The 12642-nt window shown below is 41.0% G+C and overlaps 1 protein-coding gene across 1 annotated transcript in view; it reads right to left on the reverse strand.

Annotated features, from left to right (window-relative positions):
- TRIM66 (tripartite motif containing 66) overlaps positions 1-12642 on the reverse strand; it is a 55654-nt gene that overhangs the window by 39131 nt on the left and 3881 nt on the right. Inside the window, exon 2 of the mRNA XM_014545841.1 lies at positions 7525-7831. Within this exon, the coding sequence (XP_014401327.1) occupies positions 7525-7753 (229 nt within the window). The 5' untranslated portion in view covers positions 7754-7831. The remainder of the gene's footprint in view (positions 1-7524; positions 7832-12642) is intronic.

Here is a 12642-nt window from a genome sequence, read left to right on the forward strand (position 1 = left end):
GGAGGGAGATTCATACAGGAGCAGGGAGGGGAAAAAAGCAAAAAGGAAAAATAGGATCGAACTGAAGCAAAAATATCAGAATGGGGCAAAACTTACAAGATAATTGCAAAAGTACAGAGTACAGGAAAATTTCAAAAGCACAGAGGGGGAGTGGCACAGAATGAGATTGGAAATTAGCAGGACAGTAAGCTCCTGAAAGGCTCCGAATGCTAAGCTAAGGAGCTTGGCCTTTGTCCTGAAAGCAAAGGCAGCCCAAAAAGGTTCTGGAGAGAGAAAGAGTTTGGCTTGATGATTATTTTGACAGGGGCGGTCAGGGAGGAGGCCTGGGTAGTTGAGCATTAATGGGACCCTGAACAAGGCAGAAATGGAAAGAAAGGGACAGAAGAGTCATCTCAACGAGAACTGATAGAATATAACCAAAATGGAATGTTAGGGGGAGTGGTGGTGTATGAAGAAAAAGAAGTCAAATGGATGGCCTGTCACAAGCAGAGGCAGGTAACAGGAGGACGAAGAGGGCAGCTGCCAAATCCCATTTTACCTGTGCTCTCCTTTCCCTGGCACCCATAGCCTCTTTTTTTTTTTAATTTCTTTATTGATGAAGGTATTACATATGTGTCCTTATACCCACATTACCCCTCATCCCCCCCCCACTCGTGCTCTCACCCCTCTGTTGTCGGTGTCCTTTGGTTAGGCCTATATGCTTGCATATAAGTCCTTTGGTTGATCTCTCCCCCTACCCCCACCCTCCCCTACCTTCCCTCTGAAGTTTGATGGTGGTCTGATTGCTTCTCTGTCTCTGGATCTCTTCTTGTTTATCAGTTTATGTTCATTATATTCCATAAATGAGTGAGATCATGTGATATCACCCATAGCCTCTTAAGATGGGGCCTCATCCTGCCTTGCTGGATCAGCGATTCACAAATCCAGAGTGTTTGTTAGAAATCCCAAAATCAACCAAATCCAAATCTCTTAGGAATAGGTGTGGAATCTATATTTTCACCAAGTTTCACAAGTAATTCTTAAGCATCCAGACCAGCTCTGATTCAAGTACCTGCGTGATCTGGAACCAATGGCCTGGACAACTGGAGTAGCCTCCTAGCAAGTCTTTCTGCATCCAGTCTTGTCTCCTCCAAACACTCTTCTGAGGCAGAATGACTTTTTAAAAATATAGATTGGATTATATTCCACTGACCTTCAATGGTTCCCCACTGTCTACAGAATAGCTTAAATTGGTTGAGGCCCATCACAATGTGGCCCTAATTTCTTTTTGAGTTCCCACTTCTCTCCTTCAAGCAGTCCTATATTCTAGCCAAAATTAACTCCTTCCTGTTCCTCCTGATCTCTCCTCCACTTTCCCCCTCCTAACACTCCCCCTACCATATATTTTTTTTTTTTGGCTCTGCCTGGCTCCTACACAGCTATTTCCTACTTGATGTCACCCAGAGGTTCAAATCCCACGCAATTTCCCCAGGCAGAGCTTAAAACGGGGGTCAGAGAACTACAGCTCACCTGTTTTTATAAATAGAGTTTTATTGGAACAGTTATGCCCATTCCTTTTCATATTGTTTACGGTGGTTTTTGTACTGCCATGGCAAAGCTGAGTAATTGTGACATGGTCTATATGACCTGCAAAGCCAAAAATATTTACTGTCTAGCCCCTTAACAAAAAAGTTTGCTGACCCCTGGGCCTAAAGCAACAACCACTTAAATTGTTCTAGCCTCACACTTTGGGATTCAGTTCTGATAATGGGGATCCTACTTATTCTCAAGTCAACCCACATCCCTATGTGCTCTAGTTCTGATAACGGAGTCACATTTGAGCTGGACCTTTAGTTTGGGGTAGGGTGTTACTAACAAGGAAAGAGCATTTCAGGAAGCAGGAACATCATAAACAGAGAATTTGGATGTCAAAATGTGAGGACTCTTGAGGAAAGATTGGTAAAGCTAGGTCATAAAGAGGAATGACAGGAGATGAGGGTCTAAAATTAGTTTGGGGTCAGACTGGAACAGTCTGGAACAGGGGTCCTCAAACTACGGCCCGCGGGCCACATGCAAATACAAATATTGTATTTGTTCCCGTTTTGTTTTTTTACTTCAAAATAAGATATGTGCAGTGTGCATAGGAATTTGTTCATAGTTTTTTTTTAAACTATAGTCCGGCCCTCCAACGGTCTGAGGGACAGTGAACTGGCCCCCTGTTTAAAAAGTTTGAGCACCCCTGGTCTGGAAGGCCATGCTAAGTTTCTGTTCTCAACTGCAAGCAATTCGGATTCTTTAAATAACCAGAAATGCAGGCCCAGAATAAAAGAGAGTGATCACCAGGGTTGAAGCTAGAGGAGCTGGAAGAATCACCCACAGAGGCAACAGGTAAAGTGAGATCAGGCCAATGGATCTGGGGACTGTGCGGCAGGGCCAGGCAGCAGATCTGGCCAAGAGTCAGAATCTGGGCATGAAGGCCAGGTCACAGGCTGACACTGGACATGAAGGGTCCACAACTTTCAGAGCCCATGCTCCTGGGGACCACCCAACTGTGAAACAAGCTATCTGTGCCAGATCAAGAACCCATGCAGGTGGAATGCAGGAAGTACACGTAGGATGAATCTGAGCTCCTCTCATCTGGCAGAGTGGCACCTCTATCTCTTTTCTCTTCCAAGGACTGATGTACTGACATACTCCATGCAAAGCCACTGTCCCCATTTCCACGTGGGCCTAGACAGAGAGACAGTGGGGGAATCAAGGGCAGCAGAGTTCTTACTGTAGGTGTGCAGTTCCTACTGGCCCTCAAGCCCAGGCAAGCCCTGGACTGGCAGGCAAGAGAGCTGTTTTTTTGTTGTAGTTGTGTTGTTGTTGTTGTTTTGGTTCTATAAGTGATTAATTATGTGATATTAAGCAGGATTCTAGCCCTTTCTGGACTCCTGATGCCTCATTTATGCAGTGAGGGGTTAGAGATAAGCTCCAAGGGTTTTTCCTGATTTCCATCCTCCACAGTATCAACTATGACTGATCCCCCTTGAATGAGAGAGTTCCAGCAAACAAGGGACTCCTCCAAATCCTGTCCTTCAATCACAGCGACCATGAACTCCCTCCACCAGCAAATCTAGCTATAACCTTTCCCAAAAACACAGCCTGCCTCCTTCCTATTACCAGAGGAATTGCTCTCCCAGTAACAGGTATTGTTCTGAGGTGCACAGTGCCAGTCCCAGTGCCCTAGAGAGCCAATTACGTGAGGAAACTGTTCTTGAACTAAAAAGCCAGCTTGCTGATAGGGTTCCAGAGCTCCAGCTTCTGGGACAGCTGCACACCCAGCTCAGCCCAGCTCAGCAACCTGACCTCCACCGGGGAGGTCTGGGTCACTACCCACAACTGGCCCCACAACGGTTGGACACTATTCAGCACCTGGAACAAGCAAATAGCAGTCAGCCTGCCAAGCTCCTGTAACCGAGACCTCACCCCCAACCCCCACCTCCTCCCTCTCCCCAGGCCATTGGAGCCCCTCCAGCTGAGCTGCTCATTAAGAAAAGCCTCATTTCCCACTCTGACTCTGAGGTTGTAGCATCTTGCATCAGTTCCTTCTCTTTGGATCTTCCCAAAGCCCCAGTGCCTGCCCACTGAGGGAGAGATTGCTCCCCCTTTCAGCATTTGCAATTTACAACAGACATGCTGTCACCTGTCACTAGCTTCAGAAAGCTCGAGGCTATGGTGGTTATTTGATGTTATTGTGTGTGTGTGTGTGTGTGTGTGTGTGTGTGTGTGTGTGTGTGTTTTGTTGATTTCAGAGAAGTAGGGAGAGAGAGATAGAAACATCAATGATGAGAAAGAATCATTGATCAGCTGCCTTCTGCATGCCCCACAACCCAGGCATGTGCCCTGACCAGGAGTTGAACCGTGACCTCCTGATTCAGCCTTTCTGCACAGAGCCTGTAGCTCCGGTCATCCCACTGCATGGCTAAGCACACTACTGCCTTTGCTCTGGTCCCCATCACTAGCGTTGGAATACCTGGCCCAGCTGGTTTCCTCAGAGCCCTGAGACCTGATGCAGAGCCATTTCCTAGTGTGATGGAGCTGCTGGGGGAGAATCTCAGCTAGGCTATGTCTGCATTAATTAAAGATTTGCACCTGATGACTCAGGCTGCAGAGTTAGTTCTTTCCTCAAGGATTTTCCATGGAGTCTCCCATCAGTTCAGGGATTCCAGTAAGCACGGAATCTCCCCAAGCAAAGTGCTACAGTGTAGATCACAAGCTTTGAGGATAAGTGAACTTGAATTTGAGCTGATCTGATAATCTGCTCCTTCTCCCATATTTTACCTTTGAAAACCCCAGATTGGCAGAAATAGGATAAACCTTTTAGCAAGTCTGTGTTCCTTCTCTGCTGGATCAAGTGGCCGTGCTAAAAGTTCTTTCCAAAGAACCAGACTCCCAAAGCATGGCTTCCCAAATTATGGACCAGAAATCTAAGTTCAGGGATTGGGTATCTCACTAGTCTTACCTGAAATAGGTGACAGCTCTTCTTTTTATGGGAGAGCTCATTTGGGTGCCATTCTTTTAGTCCTTCAGAAACATTCAGTAAGCGACTGATATCCACCAGTCCTGGTGCCTGACGAACCTTTCAGAGGTACTGTTCCCTTGCCTGGACTTGAAACAATCTTCTCTTCACATCCCTGCCACACTGATGATTATCATCTCTTTATGAATCTGTCCTTCAATAAAGTATGAGTTCCTTGAAGGCAAGGACCCTGTCTTTTTATATCTGTACCCTAAATGCCATAAAGCTCAGTACACAAAAGTCAATAAATACTTGTGAAGGAGACAGACAGACAAACCAACAAGTACCACACATCATCATAGAGTCCTAAAACCTCCAACCAGTAGAAGATTATTCCACTCTTCACCCATAAATGCAAATATGGAAGGTAACAATGACCTACTCAGACCATAGGGCATACAAAAACATATAAGATGCAATATATTCAAGAAATTGCCCCTCTGGTTCCAAAACAATCATATTTGCATCTAACAGATATTTTTCAGTTTCACAAATTCTAAATAATAGTATTTTTTTCACATTTCTTGGTCTCTTACTATATCCTAAGCATAGTACAGAATGTTTTATATGTATGTTCTCATTTAATCACAATAATCCTGAGTTAATCACTACTATCATCATACCCATTTTACAGGTAAGAGAGCTTGCCCAGGCTATCTAACTATTAAGTGGCAGGCATATTAGGACCCAGATGCCCAGATATAATGACACAAAGCTTATGATTTTGGTCTCCATCGCACTTGGAAAACTTGGCAACAAACATTATGATTCTGATTATTATCATTAGTATAAATTTAGTTTTCTGATTTTAGAGTCAAACAAAACCTTGAGACATGCATATTAGTTCTTGTTAAAAATCATAGGTGAGCTCAAAGACCTAAACATAATACCTAAAACTATCAAACTCTTAGAATAAAACAGAGTAAAAGCTTCGTGACAATGGATTTAACAATGACTTCCTGGATATGACACCAAAATTACAGATAACAAAAGAAAAAATAGGTTAAATTGGACTTCATCAAAATTAAAAACTTTTATGCATCCAAGGACACTATCAACAGAACAAAAAGGCACCCCAAAACAACCACCTCATTTTAAAATTGGAAAAACTAAAACTATACCATTAAGCAGTAAGTCCCATATCCCCTTGTCCCTAGCCTTTGGCAACCACCATTCTACTTTCTGTCTCTATGAATTTGACTACTCTAGGTACCTTGTATAAGTAGAATCCTAGAGCATTTGTTTTTTGTGACTGGCTTATTTCATTTAGCAAAATGTGCTCAAGATTCATTCATGTTGTAGTATGTGTCAGAGTTTCCTCCCTTATTAAGGCTGAATAATATCCCATTGTATGTACATACCACATTTTTTAAGCCATTCACCCATTGGATTACTTCTACCTATTGGCTATGGAAAATAATGCTATGAACATGAGTATACAAATATCTCTTTGAATCTCCACTTTTAATTCTTTTGGGTATATATCCAAAAGTGGAGTTTCTGGACCATATGGTAATTTTGCTTTTAAATATTTTTAGGAAATACTATACTGTTTTCCACAGAGGCCTTACCATTTTATATTCCCACCAACAGTATATAATTTCTCCACATCCTGACCAACACTTACTATTTTCTGTTCTTTTTTTTAATAATAGCTAATGGATATGAGGTGGTATTTCATTGTGGTTTTGATTTATATTTCCCTAAGATTAGTGATATTAAGAATCTTTTCACATGCTTAATGGCCATTTGTTTATCTTGTCTGGAGAAATGTCTATATAGGTCCTTTGCCATTTTTAACTGGGTTGTATTTTTATTGTTGAGATGTTGGGGTTTCTTTATATATTCTGGATATTAACCCAACATTGCTGGAACTTTTAAGATATATTTAAGATTCATCATATTTATAAATTTAATTTATTGGATTTCTAAGAGTTCTTTAAGTAATTAGGAATGCTTATTTGCTAGACAATTGCATTACTTAAAAACAAAATACATTTAATTTATAAAAGCAAATACTAAGCTTGTAAATATGTTCAAATATTAATGAAAGGCCCTTAAAGACGATGTTAAAATTTGCCATTTATAAACAGAATAATATTTTTAAGCTAAAAATCAAAAGTTTAAGGAAAAATAGTTTAAATTATACATTTAAAAATCAGATATTAATATAAAAATTCAAAGTAGACCCAATCTTCTCTGTGCTCCAAACTCTCAACAGAGACTCAGAGAGGTTAGGTAGCCTCCTCAAGAGTTTAGAGGGCTCAAAATTCAGATCTAAAGACAAATGTGAAGTTATACTGCCTCAAAGAGAGCCTAGACTTGTGCTACAAATCACTTTGATAATAAAAAATGATGTTTCTAAACAATGTCAACTTATTTGACTTTCTCATCCTATTAAGGTCATTCAACAAATACTTGTTGCACCTCTATTCGCTGCCCTGTGCTACAATACCGAAACGAAGAGACCTGATTCCTGTCTCCAGGGACCTGCAGTTCTCACGGAGATTGTTTCCTAGGAAACCTGAAATGCAGAAGCAAGACACAAGCTCCTCCTCCCTGCCGGGCAGCAGCTTAGGTGGTGAATGGTTCACTAGTCAGTGTGTCTGTTCAAAATCCATTCCTGACCCATCCTAGGAACCCAGCCCATTTTCCTTGCCTCGGAAGTTTAGTGAGCCAGGACCCTCCTTTCCACCTGAGGAGTCAGCCAAACCTTGGATCAAAACCTTCCCTGGTTTCTTGGTCTGCCACCAATTTAAGGAAATCCCAAACATGAAAAGTCCCAGTTTACAAAACAGATATATTAGGTATCAAGAGGATTTGCTTTGTCTCAGAGATTCCCCAAAGAGTTGCTTTTAGCAATGACTGTCCCTTGGGCACTTAAATCCTGATTCTTTTTCTACACCTGAAATTCAGTTCCTCTGAAACAGGAGAAACCTGTTATACAGAAGGAGGTGAACCTGTCCTGTTTTTGTACTTACCCTCTGGGACAGTCCCATGAGTCTGGGAAACCTGCCCTAGCTCCTGGATCAAGCCCTGGAAGCAGTCCTTACAGATCAAATGCTGGCAGGGGAGGAGCCAGGCACCCACATATTGCAGGTCCTGTTGGCACAACGAGCAAGTCAGTACCACAGCCTCCATTTGTCCACTGCTGTGTTTCTGGTCAACTAGTGGCAGTCCCATAAAGCTCACGTCCATATCCAGGCCCATGCCTGTGCCCGGGACTGGGGCTTTTCCATTGATATCCTCAGGCGTGAAGCAGCGTGTAGAGTGAGCAAGCTCTGCTCCCTGTAAGTGAAGCACAAAGCAGAGTGATTTGCCCTGGCCGAGTAGCTCAGGTGGTTGTGGGTTTGAGCCCTGGTCAGGGCATAGGCAAGAATCAACCAATGAAGGCATAAATAAGTGGAACAAAAAATTGTTATTTCTCTCTCCCTCCCACTCTTCCTTCCTTTCTCTCTCTCTCTCTCTCTCTCTCTCTCTCTCTCTCTAAAAATGAACTTTTTTAAAAAGCAGAATGATTTATTTCTTTTGGAAGGGGGATATTCCTGGACAGGCCAGAGAAGACTCAGAGATCAAGGCCTCAGAAGTCCAGGCCATGTTCCTCCCCAGAACTGGAATTCATGCCCTACATCATGGCACAGCCTCAACCTCTCACTCGGGCCCAAAGACAGAACCTAGCATCTCTGCTGTGGAAAACAAAGCTAGATTGTGTGTTTCTTACAGCGTTTGTTTGCCTTCAAAAGTGTCCCAGATTTACCTCTGCCTCTTTATTAGTGGACAAGCTTAATCCAAGATTTCATTTTGGGGAAAAAAAGGAAATTTATTAAATGCCAAGTTTATGCCAGGTGTTTCATATGCCGTATCTCAATCCTCACAGCTACCCTTGGAGATAGGGTTATATAAAACCATGAGGGACAGGCTGAGGAAACTGAGGATCAGAGAGATTGGGTAACTGCACAAAACAGATGATAAATAGCAGAGTTCAAATTCAAATTCAAACCAGGTCAGTCATTCCAGATTCCAGTCTTTAACTACTGAAATGTTATTCAAACTGAGGTCCACACACATATTTTCATGAGTTCTCTCCAATAATTTTTTAAAAGTAGTGTTTCATTCTGATAAGTGTTTTTTAAAGTATAAATATTCTGAGTCATCTACATATCCATGACAAGATTTTAGGGGCAGCGTTAAGAGTTTAGGATCTACTGGTAGTTCATACCAAGTACTACTTTATCTCAGGCTGATGAAAAGAGAAAGGGGAAGACTTAATATATAAACGATGCACTCTTGCCACATGAAGTATAAATGACATTAGGAACACAATGATGAATGTTTCAAAGGAGGTGGGGAAATTGGGCCCTGATCATTGGTGGAGGTGGGGATGGGAAGGTACATTTGCCAAACTTAGCCCAAAAGGAAGCATCACATTTAAGTTATAGCGGCAATTCAGTTTTGTAATTGTATAAGAACAAATGGAGTGTGCCTAATTTTGTATATGTACTTATTTAAGAAACAAAACAAAAATCATTTCATTCCAATCTGGAGCTCTGTAATTATGCAAGTTTGAGAGAACTTTCACTTCAGTCCACAGATTTGGGAGCCAAGTCCATTAAGGACAAAAGGTGATGGGGCTAGGAGAGGCCTGGCTGCTTAGAGGCCCAGCAAGATGCCACTAAATAAAGTAATGGGTAGACTTCACCTCTACTTCATTGTGGGGCTCTAAGGGAAGTTATTTCCCAGACAGCACCCATAGTAACAGACCCAGTGGAGGTGAGGGCAGTCTCCCTTAGAAGGTTTAAATAGCCGAGTTTATTTTGTTAGACTGAAAATATCAAACTTTTTTGGTCTTAGAACCCCTGAACATTTTTAAATTAATGAGGACCCCAAAGAGACTTTGTTTATGTGGGTTATAGCTATTGCTATTTACCATGATATAAACTAAAACTGAGATAATTTTAAAATATTAATTCATTACAAAGTAATAAACCTATTACATGTCAACATGAATAACATACTAGGAAAAAATAACAATTTTCAAAAAAAATAAATTTAGTGAGAAGAGTGACATTGTTTTTCCTTTAATGTCTGGCTTAATAGAAAAGAGCTGGATTTCCATACATGTTTCTGCAGTCAATCTGGTCTATGTTTTTCTGTTTACTGTATATGAAGAAAATCCAGCCTCACACAGTTATACAGTTGGGAAAGATAGCAATATTTCAATATAGCCTTATCAGATAATTGTGGCTATTGCTCTTTGATACTACACCAAAATTCAACAAGGGGCAGTTTCTTAATGGGGCGGCTCGGTGGTCCAAGGGGCAGTTTCTTAAAGGTTAGTTGCAATGTGGAATCTCTGTTACTTAAATTCCACTATGAATTTTGTACTATGAATTGCTCTTTTACCCAGACATAATTTCATAACACCAAGCATGGTCATTTGGAAAATACTGGTTCAACAACTTATGCAGATGCTCCAAATACTGACATGTTTCATCATACAATAACCAAAAACAACAATACACTCTTTAATAGCACCTCTAATCTCATGGAAAATTCTTTAACTATTAGAAAGTTGTCAAACTCAAAGAAATAGCTATAACTCTCCCAGAATTCTATTTTTTGCCTGAAAACTCAAGTTTTATCATTGGCAGCAAATACTGTCAGTTTTTTCCTTGAAGTAAAAAACTTTTTCCTTGGCTCACTTCATGTTTGAGAAAATATCTACCAAACTCCCAAGCCTGAATAACCAGTTTATCTTTCAGTTGTTCTTTCAAGTAAAACTGGTGTTCTACCCTTCCACCAAAAAAAAAAGGCTAGTTCAGCTTGCAACTCAAATAGTAGCACAAGCAGCATAAGCGCTTTTTGCATACTTGCAATTTTTTCACACAGAGCATTACAAAGACATGTATTCAAGGATTGAGATTTAATAAAATATTTACTGCTTTATTACGGACATTCTTTTTTTTCTATTCTCACCCAAGGATATGTTCATTGACTGGAGAGAGAGGAAGGGAAAGAGAGAAACATCGATGTGAAAGAGAAACATCGGTTGCTTCCCTACATGCCTCAACTGGGGATCAAATTCACAACCTAGGTATGTGCCCTGACCAGGAATCGAACCCGCAACATTTTGGTTGTATGGGAAGATGCTCCAACCAACTGAGCACCAGCCAGGGCATCATCATGGAAATTCTTTTTTAAATTTATTTTTATTAATTTCAAAGAGGAAGGGAGAGGGAGAGAAAGAAACATCAACAATGATTAAAAATATAAGAAAGAAAGGAAGGGAGGGAGGTCAACAATGAGAGAACCACTGATTGGCAGCTTCCCCCTCCCCCGAATACCCCCCACTCCACATTCTTAAGTGAAACTGACTTTTTTCTTTTCTTCTTTAATGCAAATGCCTTGCAGTGTACAATGACTTGTACCAGCAATTTTACACACCATCTTTGGCCTTTGCTTTGGCACCATCAATGCAAATGTCAACCCAGTGAAAGGGGCAAATAATATCTTAGTATTATTATGAAAATTATTATGACCTTGTGGACTCCCTGAAAGGGTCTCTAGGACTCTCATAGGTCTATAGACCATATTTTTAGAACTGCTGCATTAGACTGTGAATAACAATTCTGGGAATAAAAGGAGGTGGCATGGCTTTCCAACACCAGTAGACTCTACACAGAGTAAAAATATAAAGAAATAAGTATTTAATTCCTGTCTTAGAAAAGCAATTAGAGTAACTCTGTGAGGATAAAGATTAAATTAAAGGCACAGCCAAGCAATGAGTCTCTGATTTAGGGACAAGGGGGGAGGAAGGGAGAGAGACAGAGAAACATAGGTCAAATGACTTATTTTCTATCCCCTTCCAAATTCAAATACCTACAGGGGCCAGACATATTCACCTAAAAGGATATGGGTCAATGTTCCCAAACTTTAGTTTTTCAAAACTCCAGAAACTCAGATTTTTATTTAAATTTTAAAAGATTGCCCTAGCCAGATAGCTCAATTGGTTAGAGCATCATCCCAATATGGCAAGGTTGCAGGTTCAATCCCTGGTCAAAGCACATACAGGAGGCAACCAATGAGTGCATATATCGTGGAACAACAAACTGATGCTACAGCTCTGTCTGGTTTGGCTCAGTGGTTAGAATGTTGGCCTGCACATGGAAGGGTCACAGGTTGGATTACCACCAACCAGTACAACGACCTGTACCTGGGTTGCTGGTTCCATCCTGGCCCAGGTTGGGACACATGTGGGAGGCAACCAATCGATGTCTCTCTTGCATTGATGTTGCTCTCTCTCCCTCCCTCCTTTCCTTCTACTCTCTCTAAAAAAAATCAATGGGAAAAAAATATTCTCAGGTGAGGATTAACAAAAACAAAACAAAAAAATTGATGTTACTTTCTCTCTCCCTCTCTCTAAAATCAAGCGATAAATTCAATTTTAAAACATTGGCAACTAATTTAGTTTAAAAAAAAAAACTTAAGAAAACAGCATGAATCAAACAAAATATACTCTCAATTAGCTTGCGCCCTCTGCTTTAAGTCACAGAGAAACCTGGACTAAATGAAACAACAAGTTTGAAGGATGGGAAACCTCACATAGAAGATTATCTTGCTCACCAACCACCTCCTTTTAACATCCCACACTCAGGGATCTGAGAGAAGGGAAATGTTTACCAGTGTCTCTAACCTTGCCAAGCATTGAAAGAACAAGTCATTCCATGACACATAGGGAGTAAGAATTTCAAAGATTGTTTGCATGGGTAGAACAGAATAAATTATCATTAAAATGTACTCATTTTAGGCAGAAAATGGGAGAGAAACGCTAGGTAATGAGAGAATACCCATGCTATGCTAGGCTGTGTTAAATGTGATATATTATTTATTTCTCTACTTGTTTCCTGATTTAGACACAGTCCTAAAGCAGGACTTTGTCTTTCTTGTTTACCACTGTACTGGCCCCTCACTGCCTGGCTTATCCTATCTAATAATAGACAAACATGGTAATTAACCGTAACTTCGCTACCCTTCCCATTGGCTAATCAGCGAGATATGCAAATTAACTGCCAACCAAGATGGCAGCCAGCAGCCAGGCA

Source organism: Myotis brandtii, unplaced genomic scaffold (assembly GCF_000412655.1).
Source record: "Myotis brandtii unplaced genomic scaffold, ASM41265v1 scaffold422, whole genome shotgun sequence".
NCBI lineage: Eukaryota > Metazoa > Chordata > Mammalia > Chiroptera > Vespertilionidae > Myotis > Myotis brandtii.